General features: G+C 35.6%; 1 protein-coding gene across 1 annotated transcript in view; it reads left to right on the top strand.

The window, feature by feature from the left end:
- The window catches only part of sugt1 (SGT1 homolog, MIS12 kinetochore complex assembly cochaperone), a 53,589-nt gene extending 29,199 nt beyond the window's left edge, over positions 1 to 24,390 (top strand). The window contains exons 4-13 of the mRNA XM_051897137.1: positions 9,091 to 9,160; positions 14,592 to 14,662; positions 15,642 to 15,695; positions 15,827 to 15,855; positions 16,098 to 16,120; positions 16,251 to 16,347; positions 19,212 to 19,319; positions 23,052 to 23,142; positions 23,252 to 23,424; positions 23,739 to 24,390. Coding sequence (XP_051753097.1) covers positions 9,091 to 9,160; positions 14,592 to 14,662; positions 15,642 to 15,695; positions 15,827 to 15,855; positions 16,098 to 16,120; positions 16,251 to 16,347; positions 19,212 to 19,319; positions 23,052 to 23,142; positions 23,252 to 23,424; positions 23,739 to 23,840 — 818 coding nt within the window. The 3' untranslated portion in view covers positions 23,841 to 24,390. The remainder of the gene's footprint in view (positions 1 to 9,090; positions 9,161 to 14,591; positions 14,663 to 15,641; positions 15,696 to 15,826; positions 15,856 to 16,097; positions 16,121 to 16,250; positions 16,348 to 19,211; positions 19,320 to 23,051; positions 23,143 to 23,251; positions 23,425 to 23,738) is intronic.
- The last annotated feature ends 800 nt before the right edge of the window (positions 24,391 to 25,190 follow it).

The following is a 25,190-nucleotide window of genomic DNA, read 5'->3' as shown; positions in this document are numbered from 1 at the left end:
CTACTCTCCAAAATATATAAAATAATATCCAAATCAGACAATACATTAAGCCTACCCAATGCAAAATGGGAATCAGACTTATCCATTACTCCCAATGCCGCTTTCTGGACACAAATCTGTAAAAATATCTACTTCATGACAAAAAAACGCCAACTTACAACTTATACAGTATAAAGTACTTCATAGATTTCACCTAACTGGACGGAAATTATTTAAAATGGGTTTTTCTTCAGAAACATGCTCACATTGCGCACAAAACACTCCAGACACCTATTTACACGCTATTTGGGATTGCACCTCAGTTAAAAAATTCTGGGAAAACGTTACTGACTCACTATCCAACCTTATGGGATGTCATATCCCGCTGTCTCCCTCCCTCTATATATTAGGTGACATATCCATAATCAATTTAAACAGTACAAACAGTCAATTACTCCTAGTGGCTCTAACTATCGCCAAGAAAACTATCCTCATGAACTGGAAATCAAGGAATACCATACACATTACAACTTGGAAAAATTTACTAATAGAGTACATCTCCATGGAAAACTTGTCTACCTCCACTCAAAATAATACATCAGAATTACACCCTTCTTGGTCATCTCTCTTTAACTTCCTACAGTCATGAATCCACTGACCTTCTTTGTCTGAAGCCATCCTCAATGGTACACCATCAATATTCACACATGATTGGGGGGAGGGGGGTCAGGAAGAGGTAGAAACACTGACTAATATCAAATATAAATAAAATACTTATAAGATTATATTTAAATCTCTCTTTTTTTTTTTTTTTTTTTTTTTGCTGCTTCTGGACCCTGGTTGGCCGTGGCATACTAGTCCCTGCCATGTGCGGTTTTGATTAGTTGTGGGTGGGTGTGATGTGGGGCCGGGGGCCTTGGGCTTTCGCCCTCCAGCTTGTACTTTCACCTGGGATTTCTTGTCTCTGGCTGGCTCAGCACTTGTCTCGCTGTTTTAATGCTTCACATATTAGATGAGGTGCACACACACATTCATTTGGAGCATAAAATAAGCTTAAAGCAAAAAAAAAAAAAAAAAAAAAAAAAAAAAGCACACACATAGGGTAAGTGTGGCGTGGGCGTGGCAGCCTGGGCTTTGCACTGGGCTGGTTCCATGCTACACGCCATGCTTTTTTTAATGCATTATACACTAGTTGACATAAACATATCATGAGTATAACAATGAAAGCAGCCATATTTATTAAAAAAAAGAAAAAAGGAAAAAAAAAGCAACAGACAGGGTAAGCGTTGCATGTGTGGGACAGCTGGGGATGGGTATGGATTTTGGGACCCTCGGCCCCACAGCACCGCACCTTGATAGCCCGTTGCAACATGACACTGACGGGGGTCTATCCTATGCCATGGCCATGAGGGGAATAGAGGCAGCTTTATAATATCTTATTATTAATAGCTGTATCAATATTACCATTATTATTATTATTATTTATTATTATTATTATTTATTATTATCACTGCCATTGCAACTACTACTATTATCATTACTATTAATGGCTGTATCAATATTACCATTATTAATATTATTATTATTATTATTATTATTGCTATTACTATTATCTTTATTTTTCCTCTTCCTGATCCTTTAACCTCCCCCTCATTCCGGATGAAATGAGTTTATTTGTTAATGTTTATCATTAATACTACTACTGCTAATACTATTACTATTTGTCATTTCTTATTAATTGGATTTATTATTTTTATTTATTATTATTATTATTATTATTATTATTGTTGTTGTTGTTGTTGTTGTTATTATTTTTATTATTATTAATACTGCTATTACTGTTGCTATTGTCACCTTCCTCATTTTTTGCGTGTGATACTATTATTATCTTCATCATTATTATTGTCAAATTATTTATTTTTATTTTTTTTCCCTTCAATTATTATTTATTTATTTTATTTATTTTTTTCCTCTTTGATATATATATTTTTTTCTTAACTCTGGTTATGTCTGTTGTACTTTCCTACATGCTCCTTTATTCATATATTTCCACTCCCACACCCAGTTACTTAGTTATACACACACACGCACACGCACGCACACACACGCACACACACACACACACCCAAATCATACTGGCTGTTATGTATGTTTTGTTGGTCTTTGTATTTGTATTTTGCATTTAATTTCTTTTCTGTAAATATTGTAATTGTCTGTTTGCATAATAAAAAATAAAAAAAACGTCTATAAAACGTATGTATAAATGCCATAAAGTAGACATTGTCCTAATTCATCAACTCAAGTTCATTAGCAATCGCTTGACATAAATGCGCGCTATTCATTTAATTCACTTTGAAGCGCTGTTGCGCATGCCTGTAGAACACGCAACAGTGCCACCTTTGTGATGTATCCACCACATCTCTGCAGCGCACGTGGGAATATCACTGTCAGCGGGAGTAAACAGTACTGTTCTCGCGCACATAGAACGAGCAGGTATGAAACATATAGGGCGAGGGGAGATTTTGACACAGCACTATAATTGCATCTCTGAGCAACACACAGCAGTGTTTCCTTACTGAATGAATCAGCTTTTTGAACAAATCAGATGAATCAATGATTCAATGACTAAGATTATAAGCAGTGCTTTCCACACACAGACTTTACTTGGGTGGGCCTCCCAGGTATATTAACGCTGTCCAAGTATATTTGGAGACACATTTTTGCTTTTATTATTTTTATCCTCTCATACTTTGTTTTTTTTTTTTTTTTTTTTTTTTTAATCCACCCGAGATAATGAAACCATCCGTGATCGAATAACTAGTGGAAAACCGACAGAAACAGACATTTTACTATGTTGTTGTCCAAAGAGGTGGACTTAGAAGTTTTTGCAAAAAAAGCACACATGGACTGGTTTTGCAGCAAAAGACAGTCAAATTTGTTAAATACCAATGAATTGACTAAAGTGAGATTTTTGAAAATAAGGCATTTCAGTAACTGACTAATAACCCTTTTCTTTGCCATTAAAGTGAAATTACTGAACTTAAACATAGGAGCCTGGTTAAAAAAAAATAAAAAATGCTAATTTAAAAGAAAACATGTCAGGTTGACTTAAAGTTTTTGCATCTGAACTCTTATGCTGCGTTCCAGGCCGGTTTTTGAGCCCGTAATTCACGACTTCAAACCACGACTCGCGGCTTTGTAGCGTTCCAGGCAAGTCACATCAAACTGCCTGAGTTTAAACAAACCAGCATGGCGGACCATATACGGGGCTTATGCTCATTTACAATTATTTCTATCGCCAAATGTGCTTACTCCTTGCTTATTTGAGGGAAACGGAGGAGGAAAAACGACGCGTAAGTCAAGAGAAGCTGTTGTACCTTTTATTTTTACGTTATTTTACCGTGCACTTGCATAAACACCGCATCCGTAGGGGCTGCCATTGTTGTTTCGCGGGCTATGTGATGTCAGACCGCGGAACTTGGAGTACATCGGTCTAGTACGAGTTCACGGGTAGGAAGTCACGGGTTTGACTGCCGTTCCAGTGCACTTTCACGGGTAGAAGGTTGGAAAAACACGGGTTACGGGTTGCCTGGAACGTGGCATTAATATAATATATACATACACCAATCAGGCATAACATTATGACCACTGACAGGTGAAGTGTATCCGCTTGTTAAGTCGTGACGTAAGGAACGCCGTTTCTGGGTCCAAGCCTCCACTTGTTTCACTTGAGAATGCCACCGCGACGGCCGTTTGAGCGCTATTTATTCATATTAAACATTTAACATTTTAAAGTTAAACATTTAAAATATTTACAGTCTACACAACAGTTTCCGTGCTCACACCGTCACAGAAATTAATATTTTAATGATTTATAAAAGATGAATCACTGTCTGGCCATCTGGGATTTTGATATGGAGATAAAAGTTATGATTATAATTTTTTGGAAGTATTACACCACATTGTGTGTGTGTGTGTATATTAGCACCATTTGTTGTTTTCTTGTGGTATGAGATAGAGCGTTGGACCCGGAAGCGCTGCAGCGTGACGTCAGACTTAACAACCGAATAACACTGATTATCTCTTCATCACGGCACCTGTTAGTGTTTGGGATATATTAGGTGGCAAGTGAACATTTTGTCCTCAAAGTTGATGTGTTACAAGCAGGAAAAATGGGCAAGCATAAGGAGAATATAATTAATATGTTACATGTTAAATTCCAACACATACTACTTAGGCAAACGTTTATCACATTTGGAATAAAAAATAAACTATAGGCTACTATACAGCTATGAAGGCCAAATTATGAGTAAGAAATGATTAATTAATTGCTTAGCAGGCCGCATTTACACTGCAAGTCTTAATGCACAGATCCAATCTTTTGACCATATCCGTTTGTTTTTTTTTTTTTTTGTTTTTTTGTTTTGTTTTTTGTTTTTGGACGACGTGCTTACATTTCTTTTAAAAGTGACCTGTATCCGATGTCTCCTTTTTACATTGCACTTGGCGAAACATACCAAAAATAGCATATATGACATCACAAATCAATTTCAGTGGTACATTGAGTTTAATTTATTGACATGAATTCATATAGAAACCATTTTAATGCAATAGTTACATCCCTACATCAAAATAAAACAAATTCTTCACAACAGTATGTGCGTAGATATTTGTTAAACATGTTGCAGCTTCTGGGTTCGAATCCGCCATCTATGTTTTTTTTTAGTCATTAAAAACAAATGCGTTCATCAGTGATTGTATATCAAGAGCAGGTACAAGTTTGTGTGCTTTTTATTTTGTGGTTTCAATGGAATGAATAGAACGCGTCTGTGCATGAGCCGTCATCACTGACAGCAGCAGCTACGAACACTCAGTGTGATTTCAAGAGCAACACATTTCAATGTCAGATCGCCTTTTTGTTTAACACATACAAATGAAATTAATACTCTGCCAGTCAACTAGAGATGTTGTGTTTTTTGAAATGTTAAAAAATCTCAATTTTCAATGACGCAGGAGTCTCATTTACAGGTGAATATCCGATCTGTCTGCTTACACTGCAGGTGCAAACGCACATATCCGATTCATATCTGATTTATTTCTATTTATGAATGAGGCCTGAAACCCATCTGTGAAAATCGGAATCCATCCCATCAAAGCCACATAGGCTGAATTGCAGAAACAGAAAAGATTAGTTCATCTCTCAAGTCTTCGGGTTCAGTTCTGAGTCATTCATTCTTTTTTCACGTGACCGCTTCCCCACTCACTGTCTCGCAACAAAATCATAACATTTGTATTACTTGACTGTGTTGTATTGTATTTAGGATTTATCATAATTATCAAAAGATATGTGCAGTTAACATTTGTTATACCACTATGTCCCTTCTGACCAATCTTATGTTCAGTCTTCATATAGGAAAATCAATTATTATACAAGCTAAAAAAAACAAAAACAAAAAAATAAATAAATGAAATAAAATAAATATATGTTCTCAAGTCATATTAAAGATTCGTTCAAAATGAACGACACATCACTAGCACTTACCTGGGGAACACATGGCACTAGGATGCACTATGCAGGGATGCAAGCTTGTCACCTTTCGGCCAAATTTGCTGTTTTCAATCCAGAATAGATCATTATTGTGATTCATCTAGATCCGATGAGTTTTTGAAAGTGTGTGTGTTTGAATCGCTCTCACGGTAATTTGATGTCATACGCTGATCGGTCTGCGCAGCGCCGATGCATCTCAAACAAGCTTATCAACAGACTCGCGCCTTCTTAAGTTACTCATTCACGAGGTTGCTGTGCTGCGTTGTCACTAAAACTTAGCATTTGCATGCGTTTTTAAGCATTGCGGTTTAAAACAAGTGATTATAAGCCTATGAATTGCAGTCAGCAGTGAAAGAACACTCATTTCAGACCTTCACGCCTTCAGAGGTCTAGTGAAGTCCATGCCTCGACGGGTCAGGGATGTTTTGGCAGCAAAAAAGGGACCAACATGTTATGCCTGATATATATATGTGCGTGTGTATTAATATAATGTAATGTAATATAAATGTGTATATAAAAAGTAAAGCAATATAGCTTTACTTTATAGCAAATCTGTATTTTTGTTGTTGTTGCAAAATATAACTATAGGCTACTATCGCCCTGCTCTTTATATAAATTTGGATATACAATTTATGTCTAACTTTATCAGCATACATACAGTATAGGCGATAGCATATCACTAACCCTAACCCAAACAAAGCCAAACCAGTAGCGTGTGGGAAAGTTTAACCAAACTTCTAACGATAAAAGTTGTCATGTGTAATACATGTAAGATGGAACTGACATTTCATGGGAGCATTACATGCATGTTGGAACATTAAAGGGCAAACATCACAGCATGAGAGGAGATGGTGAGAGGTGAGTGTTCCAGCTGGAAGTAGCTAGAGTTAAATCTATTTATTTGTTAATGGAAAAAAACAAAGAAAAACAAAACATATTGTTACACTTAAGTGATAGTTTGGTTTGCATAGATTAAAGCAGTAATTCCCAACCGGGTGCCGTTAAATTGTTAAAATGTGTATAAAGCATTTAACATATACTACCAATCTCTGATGTCTCTAATAATAAAAAAAGAGTGCGAGTGCCAAACGCACTTAAATGGTCAAATACACAGAAAAATAATTTCAAAATGTCCGTCTTGCCAAGTATTCACATATGCTCAATCATCCTAAGTGAACATAAACAGTTGAGAAAGAAAACGCATATGTATACTGGATACTTGCGTCAGGTCTTAGAGAGCGGCACATTTAAGTTACTTTCACTTTATTAATGTTAAACAACAAAAGACAAAGAAAAAATTACTTGCTGCTCTTGACTGATTAACTTTTATAACTTTAATTGATTAATCTGTATTTAATTTTTACAATGAAGAGTATCCAGTGTTATTTTACATTTGATTACTTTGTTCAGTTTCTATAGTATTTTCTTACCCGAATAGCCCTACTACTCTTAGATCTACCTGAAAAACTTTAAGCGGTTTATTTCATTTGTATCTTTATTCTGACATATTTGTGCTAAGCTTAGTAATTTGTTTATTTGTTAATATTTTATTGCTGACTGTTATTTGTCTTTTAAAAAAAAATCAAACTTTTGTGCTATTGCAACAAAATTTACCCATTGTAAAAAGACAAATACATTGAGTGAGCAAACATTTAGGTGAGAGAGTGGTATTGGTAATTTATATATGCGGTATTGGCTATGTTTATATATGAATAAAAGCCTACATTAAAATCTGTCATCATAGAAATTGATTGCCTAGGCTTTCAATGGATGGACAAAACCTATAATATTAAAAATGTCTGTATGACAATATATACAGCAGTTCTTATTAGTATTGAAAATGGTATTGAATATCGATACTTTAAGGTATTGTAGTTAGAAGTTCCAGGATCGTGACAACACTCTTGTGTAGGGTGCCACGTCACTTGCAGAGGAAGTGCAGGTAATTGAGGGTGCAAGTCTAAGAGTGGAAGTCAAGTCTGCAGCTAGCTACCCTATTGGCTCCATGTGTGTGTGTCCATGGTTTGCAGTGTGTGTTCACTACTCACTGCTCCCAATGTGTGTGCACAAACTTGGATGGGTTAAATGCAGAGGACAAATTCTGAGTATGGGTTACCATACTTGTCTTGTATTGTTGTTTAAAAAAAAAACAAAAAAAAAAAACAGTAATTTTTAATTGTATACTAGTAAAAAAAACAATTGTTTGTAGATTAATATTTTAGCCTTTTATGTGTCTTGAAGTTAAATGCCTCTTGTTTTTCTGTTTCAGTTTTAAGCAAAGCAGTTTGCCTATTGATGACTTTCTTCTGAGGACAGAAAACCTGGAGGAAATTGGTTTATTTAGTTGGCTCGAAGTTATTTGAAAAAACACTTTCAAAAGCTGAAGTGATTTCCATGTTTTATTTATTAGTAAGAATAGATATAACTCAATACTTTAACTAATTACAAAAGCTGAATAAGCAATCAAAGCCTACTGATTAATTGGAGAAATAGTTGACTAATCTAACGATTATTAGAATTGTTAATCGACAGATTGATTATTAAAATAATTGTTTGTTGCAGCCCTAGTCTGCAAATGCCCTTAGAACCGCCACTGAGCTCTCAAACTATCTCTGTCACTCCACCCTGTCTGATTGCCACAAATGATGTTACATCAAGTGTAGCATTGTATATTCACATCTTTATTTGTTGTTTAATTCTTTCATGCATCAATTTGCGGTGTGTTTGTCCTCTCCATCTCTAACTGTACAGCTAGTCAGAAAAATTATTGTAATGACTGAAAACGGGCACCTTAATCATATTTATCATTGATAAGATGTGATTTCCACTATGTGTGCAGCTGTTTATTTTCCTAAATACCATAGACATCAGTGTGCAGACAAAAACTGTTATTCTAGTCATTTTTTGATTATTTGAATGTCTGTAACAAAAAAAAAAAAATGGTGGATGACAAAGGCATTGAGAACAATGGTGCAAATGCCTTATACATTTGAATTTTAAGGTTTGATTGTCAGATAAATTGAATTTTTCATTTTTATTTTAAATGACCAAAAATCTCCAAATTAATTTGGAAAAAACATAGAACACTTTAAATATATGATATTTGAATATTTGTTTAATGGCATTTTAAGTGTTTTTTTTTTTTGTTTTTTTTCCCGTATGTCAGACAGTGTGTTTGTTTTAAGGATGGAAATGTGTTCTTTGTAAATATGATACTATGAAATTGGTCTTAAATTTAATTGTATGATTGTAATAAATTCTGAAATGATAACAACAGACCGCCAAGTGTCTTCTTTCAAATAAGTCCACAATTATGCTTGTAGTCCAGAGGCTTCATGAACTATTTTATTTTGGGTATGCCATCTCTTGAGTTTGAGTTGAAATGGAGGTACAGAGTTTCAGGCTCTGTTTTGTACCCTGTCTGTGGAAAGTGCCTTGATTTATGATTGTGTGTTATGATCAAAGGATTTTTTTAATGAACTTTTCATATAATTCTTTAAGACTGTGGATAGATTGTTTATTTAGTGTGAAATATATATATATATATTTTTTTTGTCTTTTAGAAGCAATTGATGATGCCAAGAAAGCCCAACAGCTGCAGCCAGGTCTTGCGCTTGCCTTCTTAAGAACAGGGTAAGTTCACAATATAGTTTTCTTATATAAAACACAAACCTGTGCATTTGTATGTCCCAGCATCATTAATAAGTCATTGAAATGCTGTGCATTCTGGGGATTCTAGAATACTGAAATACTCTTCAAATATTCTGAGTGCGTTTACATGTACGTTCTTAACCTGATTATGCCTAAGCCGAAAATGCACGTGATCATGTAAATGCACTTACCCATTTTCCTTAAGATCATAAGTAAAGTCATAAACAGCTTAAGCATAGCCCAATCGATTTTTTTTGCCCCTTACACTGATTCCGCCCAGCATGTAAACGCCTTAACCTGCTTTCTGTCGGCTTATTGAAGTGCGCATGTGTGATATGTGACAGGAACGCATCCTTATACTGTGGATTTAAGTGCATCCATACAGAGTAAACGTTTTGCATTAAGGGAGGAGGAAATATATCTCAAACCCAGACTCTTTCTTGACCCATAATTACGGTGTACATTTTAGGACATCCTCAGACCTCAATCATACAACGAAAAGGCGTCATGCCTCAGACTAAAAGGATTCAGTCAATGGACAAAATGGAATTGCGCCTCAGACTGAAAGGCTTCAGGTCTCAGGAAAAATGATGTCAGGTCTCGTACAATTAGGCATTGAACAAAACCACCTCAGACCAAAAGGTATCAGACGAAACACACTCAGACATAATGGCATCAGACAAAACAGACTTAGAAAGAAGTGAATTGCCCTGCCTCAATGTGACATCACATGCACATAGTTTTCCAACTGTTAAATGTTACAAGTTGTAAACACATCCCACTGAGATTTTGTAAATTTGTATTATTCGCTAGTTTTATTGGCATGTATAAAAAGTTAGCTAAATAACACATTGCAACTAAGCTTGCATTGCAAACTATCGTGAACACTTACAGAAATGAACCATGGTTAAAAGTGTTAACTATGTTTTTGTTTGTTTGTTTGTTTGTTTTTTGTCGGATTGATACTATTTGTATAACAATAATTTTACTAAAAATACCATAGACTATAGTGAACCAAACCATGGTTAATCTGTGGTTACCATGGTTAACTACAATAACCATGTTTTTTGTTTTATTTGTAGTAAAACAATGGTTAATTTTCATAAGGGAGGTAAAAAATCTTTCAAGCTATCAGACTGCGTTGCTATAAGCACAGTTGCTTTGTGTACATAGGTTACCAAGGAAATGGCTTTATTTCTGCTGTTCCAGAGCCACCTACTGTCAGAGAGTCGATTACATTTTCATTCAGCCCGTTGCTGTTTTTCTGCAGACCAATGTGAAAATCGCCATGTTTTTTTCTGTATAGAACCTAACCAGTGTAATATTTAATTAAAGCTGTAAGAATAAAACATCAGGTAGCCTATAGCTTACCTCTCTCTGCTTTTTTTTTTTTTTTTTTAATGTTCAAATAACAATAACATAAAGAACATTGCCAAGCAATTACATAAATAGCCTACATGAATACCATCAATAGATAAATTCTACATAATTAACATGAACGCACACACACCTTACATCAATTTGGGAATAGTTAGTTAAATATGAAAAAGGGGGAGAAAGAAAAAGACAGCTGAAGGATGGCATTATGATGGGATAAAAGCCAATAGAATGTTAGGCTATACAAAAAAACAGCAAAAAAACCCCCAAAAAAACGGATGTCTTTGTCTAAATCTGTTTCATCCGATGCCTTTTTGTCTGATGCCTTTTAGTCTGAGGCCGTTTTGTTTGATGCCTTTTGGTCTGAGGCTGTTTCGTCCGATGCCTAATTGTACAAGACCTGACATTGTTTTTCCTGAGACCTGAATCCTTTTAGTCTGAGGCGCGATGCCGTATTGTCCGACGACTGAAGCCTTTTAGTCTGAGGCATGACGCCTTTTCGTTGTATGACCTGAGGTCTGAGGATGTCCTAAAATGTACACCGTACATAATGTGTTCTCATCTCGTGCAGCAGAAGTAGGTGTACAGTCAAAATGCTGCATCTGTAACTGCATGAGAGGATATTATATGAGCCGTAAGTTTCCCGCAGACATGTTGCAATACTCTTCTTTTTTTTAATGCTTTATTTAACTTCACAACCGAGATAACAAATGAAATACTCCAGAGTCAGATATTTCAGTAAGCTGATTTTTGTGAGTTATTGGCCTACTAGTGTGCATGTAAACATGCTCACTTTTGTAATAGTGAGACCATTATAATAAGAGGTGGAGCACGAGAGCAGCAGCACAAATCCATCTTAGTGTTCTTTTTCCAATTTTTTTTTTTATGCAGAGGATATCCTTATTAGCAATACAGAGAATGTGGCCACATATGAAAGTAGAGCAGAAAGGTAAAGAGTATATATATATATATTTTTTTAGAACAAAGTTAAAAGTCATAAAAAGGGGCTGACCAATAGTGACTATCACCAGATTACATTTTGTTTGTTGGAACCACACTGCTCAGACGTTCCACAACCCAGGAAACAGCAACTGAAAATATTCAACTTTTCACTAAAAAAATAAATGTTTTCTTTACAAATTGTCTGCCTTTTCCATCAACAAATACACTTTTAATATCCAAAATAAAATAAATTACTTTATGCCAAAACAACTCATTTTGTACTTCCTCCTCTTCATTACATAATAGAGATAGAGAGATAAATACATCAGAAAATGTGTTTAAAAGAAAAATGCAATTCGTGACCCATTTAATCATTATTGCTGAGGTTCAGACAAACTATTGGATTAAAGAAAAGTTTTTACCTTCAAGCCTTCAGGCTACTCAACAGCCACTAATCATCTCCTTCTGCACGCCTTCAATTTACTACGCTACGCAATACACACTATTACACTTTATTAAGCCAATAATACACCAGTTTTGTTTTACAATTATTGTTTTTTAAATTGCTCTAACTTTACATCTTTACCTCAACAGTGTTTTTTTTTTTTGTTGTTGTTTTTTTTTTTTTTATCACTACATAGAATAATATAGTATGAAACATATACTATGTCTAAATTGCTTTGTCTGTATATTATATATGTTGTCTGACTGAATGTTTTTGTCCTGCATCTTGTTTCTGTGAGCTAAGTATTGTCATAAGCATTTAAATGGCCAGTATTCCTAGTGTAAGCGGAGCAAGAGACAAATAAACTATTTGAACTTTAGAATCCAGTTACTAAATTAATTTGCAATCCATTTCAGATTTGGCAGTTCAGTGCAAACTAGGGGTTGCACAGACTAGTCGACTAAAATGCTCTGCCATGACACTTTAAGCTTGACGTCGACTAGTCACTGGTCATGGTCTATAGAGGGCGCAACAGAATAAGAAATTGTTGAAGTCAACTTTTACGCTCCATTTCCAAATAGTTAAAATGACAAATAATTGCCTACTCCGAGAACGCTCCACAAGACATGTTTGACCATCTGGATGCTCAAAATTGATTGGGAGAATGTACATTTTAAACAGCTTATTGTAGTAGTAGGCCTCCTCCAGTCGTTGCCGACTATGGAAGATGCGCCCTGTCGTGAAGTCATGTCGACACCTTTAGAACAGCACCAACTGTGGCTGGCAAAGCCAATGCGGGAAAGACAGGCTCTATGTATGTCTAATTGTGGCGGTGTCATTGGGGGAGCGACCTTTATGTCTAGCTCTCTTTTCCTCCGCTAAGGTCTGGATCTGCTCTTCCCCAAATCTAAGCTGTTTCTGAAGAACACTACTCCACCTGTTGCTTTCAGATGCAACGTCTTCCCAGTTCTCTGAATTGATGTGCAAAGCTTTCATATCACGCTTGCAGACATCCTTATAATGCAGCTGGGGACGGCCAACAGATCTCTTTCCAGAGGGTAGTTCACCATACAGGATATCCTTTGGGATACGGCCATGTTCCATCCGGTGCACATGGCCGAGTCAGCGCATCCTGCATTTTCCTGCGCCGCGTGTACATGGTGGGAAGACCAGCGCATGCAAGGACCCAGGTGTTGGGTACTTTGTCACTCCACTTTATGCTAAGAATGCAGCGAAGGCAACACAAGTGAAAGCTGTTCAGCCTTCGTTCTTGGTTGGTATATGTTGTCCATGTTTTGCTGCTGTTCTAAACTACTGCGCGCTGCATTGTAACGCACACACATATAGACAGTAGCTTGCAGATCGCACGCACAATCATTCAGTACCGCAGAAATGTATTATCAACGCTGTTCTGTGATTTATCACAATTAGAACCTGAAAAGATCTAGCACATATTTCTTAGTAACTAAAACCTGTTACTAAAAAAAAAAACTTCACTATTAGAAGAGAGAGACTGCCAGGTCAAATTAATTCACACGCAATTGCGCCCACTAATGTTGCACTCACTAATGTTGCGCTCACTAATGTTGCGCTCAAACATCTCATATACAGTTGCATGAAAAAGTATAGGAACCACTCGAAGAATCTGTGAAAATGTGAATAATTTTAACAAAATAAGAGAGATCATACAAAATGCATGTTATTTTTTTATTTAGTACTATCCTGAGTAAGATATTTTACACAAAAGATGTTTACATATAGTTCAAGACACAAAATAGCTGAATTTATTAAAATAACCCCCTTCAAGAGTTTGGGAGGCATTGGTTCTTAATACTGTGTGTGGTTACCTGGATGATCTACAACTGTTTTTTTTGTTTGTTTTTTTTTGTTTTTTGCGTGATGGTTGTTCATGAGTCCCTTATTTGTTCTGAGCAGTTAAACTGCCTAATGTTCTTCAGAAAAATCCTCCAGGTTCTGCATATTCTTCAGTTTTCAAGGATTTTGTGCATATTTGAACCCTTTCCAGCAGTGACCGTATGATATTGAGATCCATCTTTTCACGCTGAGGACAATTGAGGGACTCAAACACAACTATTACGTAAGGTTTTTTTTAAAAGTACAATTTACCTTGATCTTCAAATTCAAAAAGTTTTAACCCCCGGGTCTTAATGCAATGTGTTTCTTCTGGAGCATCAGTGATTGTTTGAACCTTTTTTTAATAGTTTGTTTGAGTCCCTCAATTGTCCTCAGTGTGAAAAGATGGATATAATAAGGGACATGGCAACACTGCAAGAGCGTGCTCTGTGAAGCAGCCTTTAAGCATAAACAAAACACGACGCATCCGTCGACTGTGCTTTAGTTAAAATTGCTAAGTCTTTTGTGACTGTAATATTACTTTGGTCAGAATGGTGGATACAGAACACGTGAGATGCCAGAACGTTGCTATGGTTGCCACGGTGTCAGTCATTGCCCTAAATAACGGGGACTCACTCCCACATTTAAATACCTGTTGTCATTCCTGAAACTTTACAGTGTGTACTAGGCCAGAGAGAGGTGTGTGATGTCAGGATATTTACTGCATGCCATTCCAAATAACTATAAATAACAGGTCTAATGTGTTTAATACCTGATGTGTTACTCTTTTTGAAGAATTGCAGAGTATCATCTACATAACTTCACTGCTGCTCTTCAGGCCCTCACAGCTGGAAAAGAGCTTGATTGTGAGTGTCAATGAGTTCATGTCTGTGCTAAAGTATACAGTTTAAATGTGGCGTAGCATTATATGATTCAAAATTACTCTATTGTGATTATGGGCAAGACTAGGTGGTATGGCTGGGCGATATATTTTCTATTTCTATCTAAATATTTAGCGCAACATATTTTATGTAAATATGTGCTGTGCGCCATCCTCCCTATAACAAGATAAACAACAAACATTTTCTGTAAAGTTTGCTTTGGCAAGCTGTTTCTAACTCCTAAAACAAACTTTATTTTGGACTCATTTTTTTTCTACAGGGATGCAAGGTTTTCACCTTTCGGAGAGATTTGCAGTTTTGGATCCAAAATTGGTCATTCTTGTTTTTTTTGGGGGGTTTTTTTCTAGATCCGATGAGTTTTTAAAAATGGAAGGGGGTGGGGGGTGTTCTGTGAAGACAGTCTTTGGACAGGAGACTGATCATCGCAGATCCTTCTGTATCTGCGGTGATTATATAAACAAGGTTTTTGACTGGAAATTGGCTGTAAAATCATCTAGTGTGACGTCACCTTTAAACTGTTACTAAAATTAGTAACAGTTCATACTTTTTTCCTCTCTTGCTCTGGAAAAAGACATGCCATTAATAATAATAACAAACGTGGATTTGTTTGAGGTATGTTTCCTGAAGCCAGAATGTTAAGCTATTGAACAAAATCTTTTTTGTGTCATATCTGTGATTTGTTTATTTGCTATAAAGTAAAAAATCTGAGTGAACATCCTCTAAGTGTGGTGATTCCATAATTTTTGCCAGGGGTTGTAGAAGTGCATTAAATATGAGATGTAAGATTGCTGTGTCCATTTATAGACTCCATGACAGTGAGTTTATAGATGCCTTTAATCAGATATTGTTGAATTGTAGTTGAAAGATCAGCCATTTCACAGAGTGATCTTCATTCGTTTTGCATGTAAAATACTGCATTTTGATATGTATTTGTCTTACAAAGGCTCTATTGAAGGATTTCAAACATGGATCCAGCACTGTGAGAACAAAATGGCGAGTATGTATAACTTCACCAGGTCTTTCCATCCATGTGTCATATGCATTTTCTACATTAGTCAATATGATGTATATTTTTTTTGTGTGTGTGTATTGCTTGAACTTATACCCTCTTGTTCTCTGAATTTTCAGCACACGTTCTAGACAATACTTCAGATTTGGTAAGCATGTTTTTTGTCATTCCCTGTATTTAAGTGAGCTCTTAATAAAGAATAATTTGCTATAACTGCCTTTTTCTTGCTTGGTTTTTATCATTTTATATTTGCTTGTTGTATTTCATTAAATGGAGTCCTTAGAAACATGAGAGATGAGAAGTCTGTAAACTGTGTTTGGTGATGTGTTTGTCTTTTTCTCCTTGGTTTCCACTGGATTGCACAAACAATTGACTGTGTTTAAATAACAGCAAACTACAACCCTTTCTGTCAAGTAAGTGGTGAAGATTCTCACTGTTTTATTTTAGACCCACTTTTCATCTTTTAGTTGTTGTGCAAATTATGATTCAATACATTAAGATACACAAAAATCATGTGACATTTGAGTACCTACTCTACTTCAGACATGACTGGTACCAGACAGAGTCTCATGTTGCAGTGATCATCATGGTAAAAAATGCCAAGAAGGAGGATGTAACTGTCTGCTTTGGTGAGAGAGAGGTAATGTTCATGCTTTTCTTCATGTCACTAATGTATTCATCATGTTAATAGCACTGACAGAGATGAGTCTACTTTAAAGTTCTAAATGTTGAAAAGATGCCAACAAATAAAATTGATATGAATAAAACATTTAAACTTCAATTAAGTAGCCAGTTGGCTTGCAGGAGCTCACTGAAGAAAGACAAATGGGCATTACATGCTCAACGACACTTGATGTTTTCAGCACAGTAGCATACAAGTACAAGTCCACATTCCAAATTAATGGAATGAGAGCAAAAAATGACATCAATTATACATCAATCATCAGTTATTCCATCCATCTTATTCCTCTTTTAGATAATAGAGGAAAACCAGATTGTCCCCTCTTTGTTTAAAGTGGCTTATTCACCGGCCACTTTATCAGGTACACCTTGCTAGTAATGGGTTGGACCTTCTTTAATTCTTCAGAACTTCCTTAATTCTTTGTGGAATAGATTCAACAAAGTGCTGGAAACATTCCTCAGAGATTTTGGTCCATATTGACATGATAGCATCACGTAGTTGCTGCAGATTTATTGGCTGCACATCCATGATGCAGATCTCCCATTCCACCACATCACAAAGGTGCTCTATTCTATTAAGATCTGTCGACTGTTGAGGCCATTTGAGTATAGTGAACTCATTGTCATGTTCAAGAAACCAGTTTGAGATGATTTGAGCTTTGTGATGGCTCGTTATCCTGCTGGAAGTAGCCATCAGAAGATGGGTACACTGTGGTCATTGAGTGTTTACATGCACCCTCATAATGCGATTATAATGGGATTTTGGTAATATTGTGATTAACTTTACCTCATGTAAACGCAGTACTTCTGCTCGTATCATGTAAACATCTTACTGCGATTAAGTCCTTACTCTGATTATTAGAAATAATCACATTATTGGTGCACATGTAATCATAGTCATTAAGAAATAGACATGTCAGTAACAATACTTAAGTAGGCTGTAGCGTTTAAACAATGCTCAATTGGTAAGGGGCCCAAAGTGTGCCAAGAAAATATCCCCCACACCATTACACCACCAGCAGCAGCCTGAACCTTTGATAAAAGGCAGGATGGATCCATGTTTTCATGTTGTTTACGCCAAATTCTAACCCTGAATATTGCAGCAGAAATTGAGACCCATCAGACCAGGCAACGTTTTCCAAACTTCTATTGTCAAAAATTTTGGTGAGCTTGTGCGAATTGTAGCCTCAGTTTGCTGTTCAAGAGTGGCACTGGTGTGGTTTTCTGCTGCTGTAGAATTTTATGAATGATCATTTTATAGAAGGTTCAAATGGTGTGTATAAGGAATTGAAAGCAAGCAGAACATGGCTGCTTCTAAAGTATGCAGTGCCATCTGCTGTTAAAAACTAAGCTCAGAATCGATTAGAGAGGGAATTGCGTTAATTAATATGAATAAAGTACACAACCACAGAATAATGTGTTAGGCACTGTAGACACTGTAAGGATTACTTCACGATTTCACAATTTATTTTGGAGTATATATATCTACAAATATTTGGTTTTACTACTTGACAAAAGTAAAAAAAAAAAAAAATAATAATAATAATTTAAACACTTTGAAATGTTATTTAACGATTGAAACTTTAAACACTTTGTTCCTGACTCAAAAATATGCATTACGTCAATTTTGAAAATATTAAAATAAATGACGAAATGACGCTTTCAAGAAGTTTTCATATTACCATCTTACAAACCATCGAGAGTGTGAGGGATAAAATTCTCATCTCGTCTTGTCATAAGATGTATGAATATTGTGGATACTTGCTATACTTAAAGATTTTAAATCTTCTGAAGGAGAACCTAGCCTCTGTGAGACAAGCTTAAGTGATTACCTCTATTTGACCATGTACAGTAATGATAAATATATTTCTATCATGACAACTTTTTTAGCATTGTAATGGATATGACAGTGTTAATGTATTTGGTTTTGGCAGAATAGATCTGCTACGCTGCTGCTGTTGATTATTGTTGCTGGTATTGTTGCTGCTGTTGATTATTGTTGCTGGTATTGTTGCTGCTGTTGATTATTATTGCTGCTGTTGTAGATTGCTGCTGTTGCAGAGTGATTACAGGAACTGCCAATAACATACACCGATACGCTGCTGTGAGCATGTAAGACATACTGCTTCAGGACAAATAGCATATAAAATTACCCATAGTAGATCTATACAGGTGAAGCTAGGGAAGGTGGAGGATTTCAATGGAACTCTGAAAGCGTGCTGCAAACTGCTATAGTGAATGCTGACCAGTTATTTAAATGTTGAAAAACAACTCATTGGCTGCACATGCGACATGAACCAATCAGCTTGTGGCATGTTGTTAGCGATGTAAATATTGTCGAGATGCATTAAGGGCCCATCAGCCTGCTCCATCTAGAGTTTCATGACAGAACCCGGTATATGTAAGCCTTGATTAAGTCAAAGCTATCATTGTATTAGGATTAGTAAAGTTGCAAGGGTTGTAAAAGCCATGACCCAGATGGGAGTTTAGGAGGGTGAATCTAACAGCTGGTAAGAGCTGTGGAGATAAACCTCACTCCCCTGGTGCACTAGAGGCGTGCTCTAGCGTGCTAGAGACTGCAGGTTGATGTATGTTGATTAATGCTTGTTTGAATCCTGCTCAGAGAGGTAACAATAAGGCCAGTTACATAAATGTAATCCTTTATTGTAGCTGTGACTGTTACCTTATGCCATTCCATTCAGTCTGCTACTCCCGTGCCCTTATGCGAGATCTGTACCAAACAATAATGTTATATCAAACTAGCCTGAGTTCTGTCTACCAAAATTAAAATCTAATGAGTCTGTTCTCTTTTCTGAGTCTTAGCTGACAGCTGTGGTAAAGCTTCCATCAGGAGAAAATTATAGCCTAAAGGTCCATCTTCTGCATCCTGTTGTCACACAACAGAGTACATACAGGATCCTTTCAACCAAGGTCAGCCTTAATGTATATGCTTGTCTAGCTGAATGTTCTTTATTTTTAAACTAACTTTCTTCATACTGTTATTCATTTGTATGTCATTAATAGTGGCCCGATCTAAGTTAAGTTATTGACATAAGAAATAATTGACTACAGGCCACTGAATGATTTAAAAATAATGAAAACTGTGGTGGTAATGCACTTCTGGTGAGCATTACTTTTTCAGTAATTCAGTGGTCTAGAGTTAATTATTTTTCTTATACCATGGTTACTACACCAAGATATTTTGAGGTGTTTTATTAAGCATTTTTGAAGATTTGTCCTAAAACATTCTTGTGTGTAGAACTACTTTCGGTAAAACTTTCTATGAAGACCATGCTTATAATGAATTATAGCTCCATTTATACTTATTTATAAGCAAGTATTACTATATTATAAACATATTTATAAAGACTTATTAAAACCTATACCACATTATAAGAACAGTTATAGTTACATTTATATTATTTTTATAATGACTCATAAGTCATGCATTTTCCTTTTCAATGCATGTTCATAATTCATTATACACTGATTTATTAATTAGTCCATCGTATGGTTCCATGAATGTTTTGCAGCTTGCATTGCTATAATGTTATATTATAGTTACAAAGACTTTATTCAATTTATTTCTGTCAAATGTGAATATATTGTTATTAATAGCCGTGTTGTGTTCTTATAAATACTTATTGTGACTAATAATAGTTACTAATCTCTATAAATGCATCATTGTTGGCTTTAAGTAAAGTGAAAACAAATCAAATGTTAAGAAATCACGAATATGTGCTCATTTTACATCAAGTTGCTTATTTGTAAATGTAACTAATGAACAATTCCTGTTTAAAAAAACAAAAAAAACAAAAAACAAAAACAGAAATCATTGATACAAACAGTTGAAAAAAAGTATATATTTTTTTGAATGTTACATACTAGCAAAACACTGCAACAATATTTTTAAAGTATAATTCCAAACTGCTATAAGCAATACCATGCAAATGGCTGAGATATAGATTTTAACAAATCAAAATTACCATTCATTACCTCTAATGCAAACTTTAGCCATTAAAGACATGATAACTAGTTGACACAGCAAACAAGTGTGTCTGGAACTATTTTATATTTGATCACTTATAAATCAGTATATAATGGCTTATGAGCATGCACATTGAAAAAGCAAATGCATGGCTTATAAGTAATTATAAAAATAATATAAATGTATCTATAACTGTTCTTATAATGCAGTATAGATCTTAATGAGTCTTTATAAATATATTGATAGAATAGTAATACATACTTATAGATAAGTATAAATGTGGCTATAAATCATTATAAGCATGGACTTCATAGAAAGTGTTACCCTACTTTTCTATCCTTTTCTTCTAAACATCCCAAGCATCAGTTGCTAATTGCAAAGCTCAATAGACAAAAAAAATGCTAACTATAACCCTTTTTTTGAGAGAGAGATTAAGCAGGTATGAATTACCTAATTCACTCCAGTGATTGTGAAACTTAACAAGAAATGTCATGTAGCTTTTCAGGTATAATATACACATATACACACATACATACACACACACGATTTCCTTTGCTCTCGCACAAATATACAGTGCTCTCTTATGAACTGCCTCTCCTCTCATTCAGATATTATGTGTGCGCGCTCAAACTGTGTCCTGTGCACTCGCGAATCTCTCTGAGCTCTTGCACTAGAAATTAATTCGCTTCTGGATTAAACGCTGTCAAAGGTTATCAACCAATCAGAATAGATGACTGATCGATGAAAATGCTACATGGAATCCACTATTGGCTGAGAGTGAACTGCACCTGGAATTATTTTGACAAAGATGGATATTTACCTTCTTTACAATTATAATATTTACTAATATTAATCAAATGTAGCCTAGGCTTATCTTAGAAATGGCTCAGAATGGGCTGCTTGGATGGTTTATATGGTAAGCTAATTGTATGTCTTACTGAATCACATTACAGGTCAAACCCTTCTAAACAATTTATCCAAAACCAACATATTAGACAATATCATGGACCAAAACATTAATTTAAATATTAATTTAAAAGAAAAGATTGAACAACTAATTTAATGTTATAAATCGGTCTGTTTAGAAATGTGTAAAAAAGCATATTAAAAATATTTACTAATTTAAATGAATTCATTACAAAATCGTTTGAAATTAATGAAGACTTGTTTTGTGACTCGTCCAGTGTTTTTGAACGAATCTCTTGAATGAATGATTCTGTGATACATCAAATACATTTTAACAGTCACTGGTTGCCACTTACTGGCAGAACAGTGTAATAACATTAGTTTCAAAGGACATTTACTCATTTTGATTGGTAAAATCAGTGTATATTCGGACTATACATTTTAATTGCAATACTTGTGTTATTATTTAATGCAGAGGTCTTCAACCCTGCTCCTGGGGACCCACTGTCCTGCAAAATTTATTTCCAACCTGCTTCAGCACAACTGCATGTGATTTTCAAGCAATGTCTCTGCAGGACAGTGGGTCCCCAGGAACAGGGTTGAAGACCTCTGATTTAATGTTTGCAACACAGAAGTAGCAATAGTGTGTTGTTGAAAACACTTTGTCAAGCTGTTTAAAACATAGCTTACATGACCACTGCTTTCAGCAGCAGTGCAAAAGCACGTTTAAATATTCTGGTATGATCATAATTTCAAAGGTTTAATAGACATAGCCAAATCGTTGTCATTTAGGAATAAGATTGAGTTCTCTTAATGATTAATCGTGCATACCTGTATTGGCTAATTGGGTACCAGACCTCAAAAGTACCTCAAAAGAAATTCACTTGGTGGTATATTTGATCTCCACATTTTAAGTATTTAGGGAATGATGATCTGACCGTTATCTAAATAGTTCTGTCTTAAATCAGAAGATATTTTTGGTAACACTTTACAACAAGATTTCATTAGTTAACATTAGTTAACTGCATTAGTTAGCATTAACTAATAATGAACTGCACTTCTACAGCATTTAGCCTATTAATCTTTGTTAATGTTAATTTCAACATTTAATTCAACATTTCAACATCTAATACATCATTAAAATCAAAAGTTGTATTCATTAACATTAGCCTAACAAAAAAAAGTTAATGTGGTCATACGTTTTGTGTACTTGTGTTGAAATTTTATATATATAAAATTTCAACACAAGTACACAAAACGTATGACCACATTAACTTTTTTTGTTGTTGTTTGTTTAAATAAATTGTTCACAGGGCTTTGACCTGTAATGTGATGCAGTTAGACTAGGTTATTTAAATATACAATCCATCCAAGCACCCCAATTCTGAGTCATTTCTAAAGTCACATTTGATTAATATTATTAAATTGTAAAGAAATTAAATATCCATCTTTGTCGAAATAATTCCAGGTGCAGTTCACTCTCAGCCAATAAGATTCCATGTAGCATTTTCATCGATCAGTTGTCTATTCTGATTGGTTGATAAACTTTGACAGCGTTTAATCCAGAAGCGAATTAATTTCTAGTGCAAGAGCACGGAGAGATTCACGAGTGCACAGGACACAGTTTGAGCACGCACACACAATATCTCAGCGAGAGGAGAGGCAGTTCTTGCATTTCCTGCTGCTCTTCTGAAGCATGCATTCTGTGCAAAGGCACTTGATCTCTAATTTTGTGATCTTCCTATTTTTTTCTCCTCGTCTTTCCTCAGATAGAGATTAAGATGAAGAAGACTGCAGCCATACATTGGGAAAAACTGCAAGGAGAAGGCACACTTTCTAACGTGAAGCACTTTACTCCCAGTCAGTATTGAAAAGCACACAGAATAAAGCCAACATTTTCCTTTGTTTTTGCCAAAGTGGGTTAAACCAGGTTATTATTTTCCCTGTTATTTCCATCTATATTTATTAGACCAGTATCCATCATCCTCCCACTACACACGCAACTGGGACAAGTTGGTGGGTGAAATAAAAGAGGAGGAAAAGAATGAGAACCTGGAGGGGGATGCTGCTCTCAACAAGCTGTTCCAGCAGATCTACTCAGACGGCTCGGACGATGTCAAGCGGGCAATGAACAAATCCTTTGTGAGTATTGCAAGGCTGCCCATGTATGCATAGATTTTGATCTCTTTTGATGTTCTCACGTCGTCTGTTCACATTTTTTAAATGGTAAGACCAAATTAAGATTTGATAAACGTAGAAAATGACAACCATATTTTAGTCTCTGTGGCTCTGCAGTTTAATAACTCTTTGTGACTACCACTTCAAAGAGTGGTAGTCTACTGGAATCTGAGCTGCTGTCTTTCATGCAACAAACATGACACATTCATTCTGATTTAAAACCCTTCTGCTGTCATACAACTTTAGTAAAGTTGTACATTTTCAATATTCTCCCACAGATGGAATCAGGAGGCACAGTCCTCAGCACCAATTGGATAGATGTTGGTAAACGGAAAGTAGAGATGAACCCACCTGATGATGTAGAGTGGAAGAAGTATTAAAAGGAGTGGATGACATCTTGCACACTAACATCACCAGTTGTCCTAATGTCCTTATGCTGTTTTTTTTTCATTTGGTTCTTTTTGCTTTCACACTTGATGCTTTCTCCTTTGTCAGACCCAGAATATTCCTGGGCTACATTTCCCAAAAGCATTGTAAGCCTAAGTAGATCATAGAACCATTGCCACCAATGGTCTCTACGATCAGCTTAGCTCACAGTGCTTTTGAGAAACACAGTCCTTGACTAAAATGTAATTTAAAATGATTCTTCTTTAAAATAAAACTTCTCAGTCTAAAATTAGCTTTAGTCTGGAACCAAACTAGCCCATTGCATTTTTAAAGCATCACGCATGTTTTAAAAATCACACATTTAAAGCAACCGTTGAGTAGCTTTAATAAAAAGCTCTTTAGCCAAACTGAATATCTTAGGCTATGTTAGGTCTCCATCTGTGAAACATATGTGCCTCAATTAATGTTGATTTCTGTTTTAATGTATTTCATGGTTTCCTAAGTATGATTTCAACATGCTGTAAATAAATTTTTGTTCTCTGATTAGGTGCCCTTGGTCTCTTCTATATCAGTGTTTGTCCATCCTCAAATGTACTTCACACTCCGCTTAACCCTGGGTTATCGCTGTTCTAAACACCACTTTTAACCCCGGGTAAAGGAACGTTTCACACTTGTAATTTAGAAGCGGGGTTAGCACCACTTTTTGCCCGCTGTTATGAAACCCTGCTCCAGAGCAGCGTTAGCACCACTTTTGCAGTGTTAACCCCACATTACAGTGCCAAACTTGTACAGTGTGAAACGATGCAGTGTTAGAATGTTACAGCTAGATGCTTAGCAACAGACAACCAATCGCATACTCACATTTGCCTGCTTTGGACAGTCACAGAAACACAGAAACGCATTGTATATAAACGGTAAATTCAGCGATTGAGAGGAAAAATGTCATGCTGACAGAAAACGTAACCATTTGAATGAAGAAGAGACATTTAATTCTTACCTTTTATAGTCTGAAATGTCCGTTCCGTATAAACTCGATAGTACAGTTGTCAATTCAAGGATGCTGCAATCCTAGAGCTATGTAAATAGGTCATGTGCTGCCTTTATCCAATTAATTACACTGACACCGCAAATATGCAAAACATCAGCTTATGAATAAACAGGATTAATTGTTAACCCTGGGTAAATTATCAGCAGTGTGAAACATGAAAAAAGATAACCCAGGATTCCATTTACCCAGGGTATAGAATGACCCAGGGTAAATTATTTCAAGTGTAAATAGCCCTAAAGAGGCTGAAACTGCACTGAAACTGACATTTTATTAACAAAAAGACACACATGGGTGT

The sequence above is a fragment of the Ctenopharyngodon idella genome, chromosome 1 (genome assembly GCF_019924925.1).
Source record: "Ctenopharyngodon idella isolate HZGC_01 chromosome 1, HZGC01, whole genome shotgun sequence".
Taxonomy (NCBI): Eukaryota; Metazoa; Chordata; class Actinopteri; order Cypriniformes; family Xenocyprididae; genus Ctenopharyngodon; species Ctenopharyngodon idella.
This window is presented reverse-complemented; position numbering and strand designations above follow the sequence as displayed.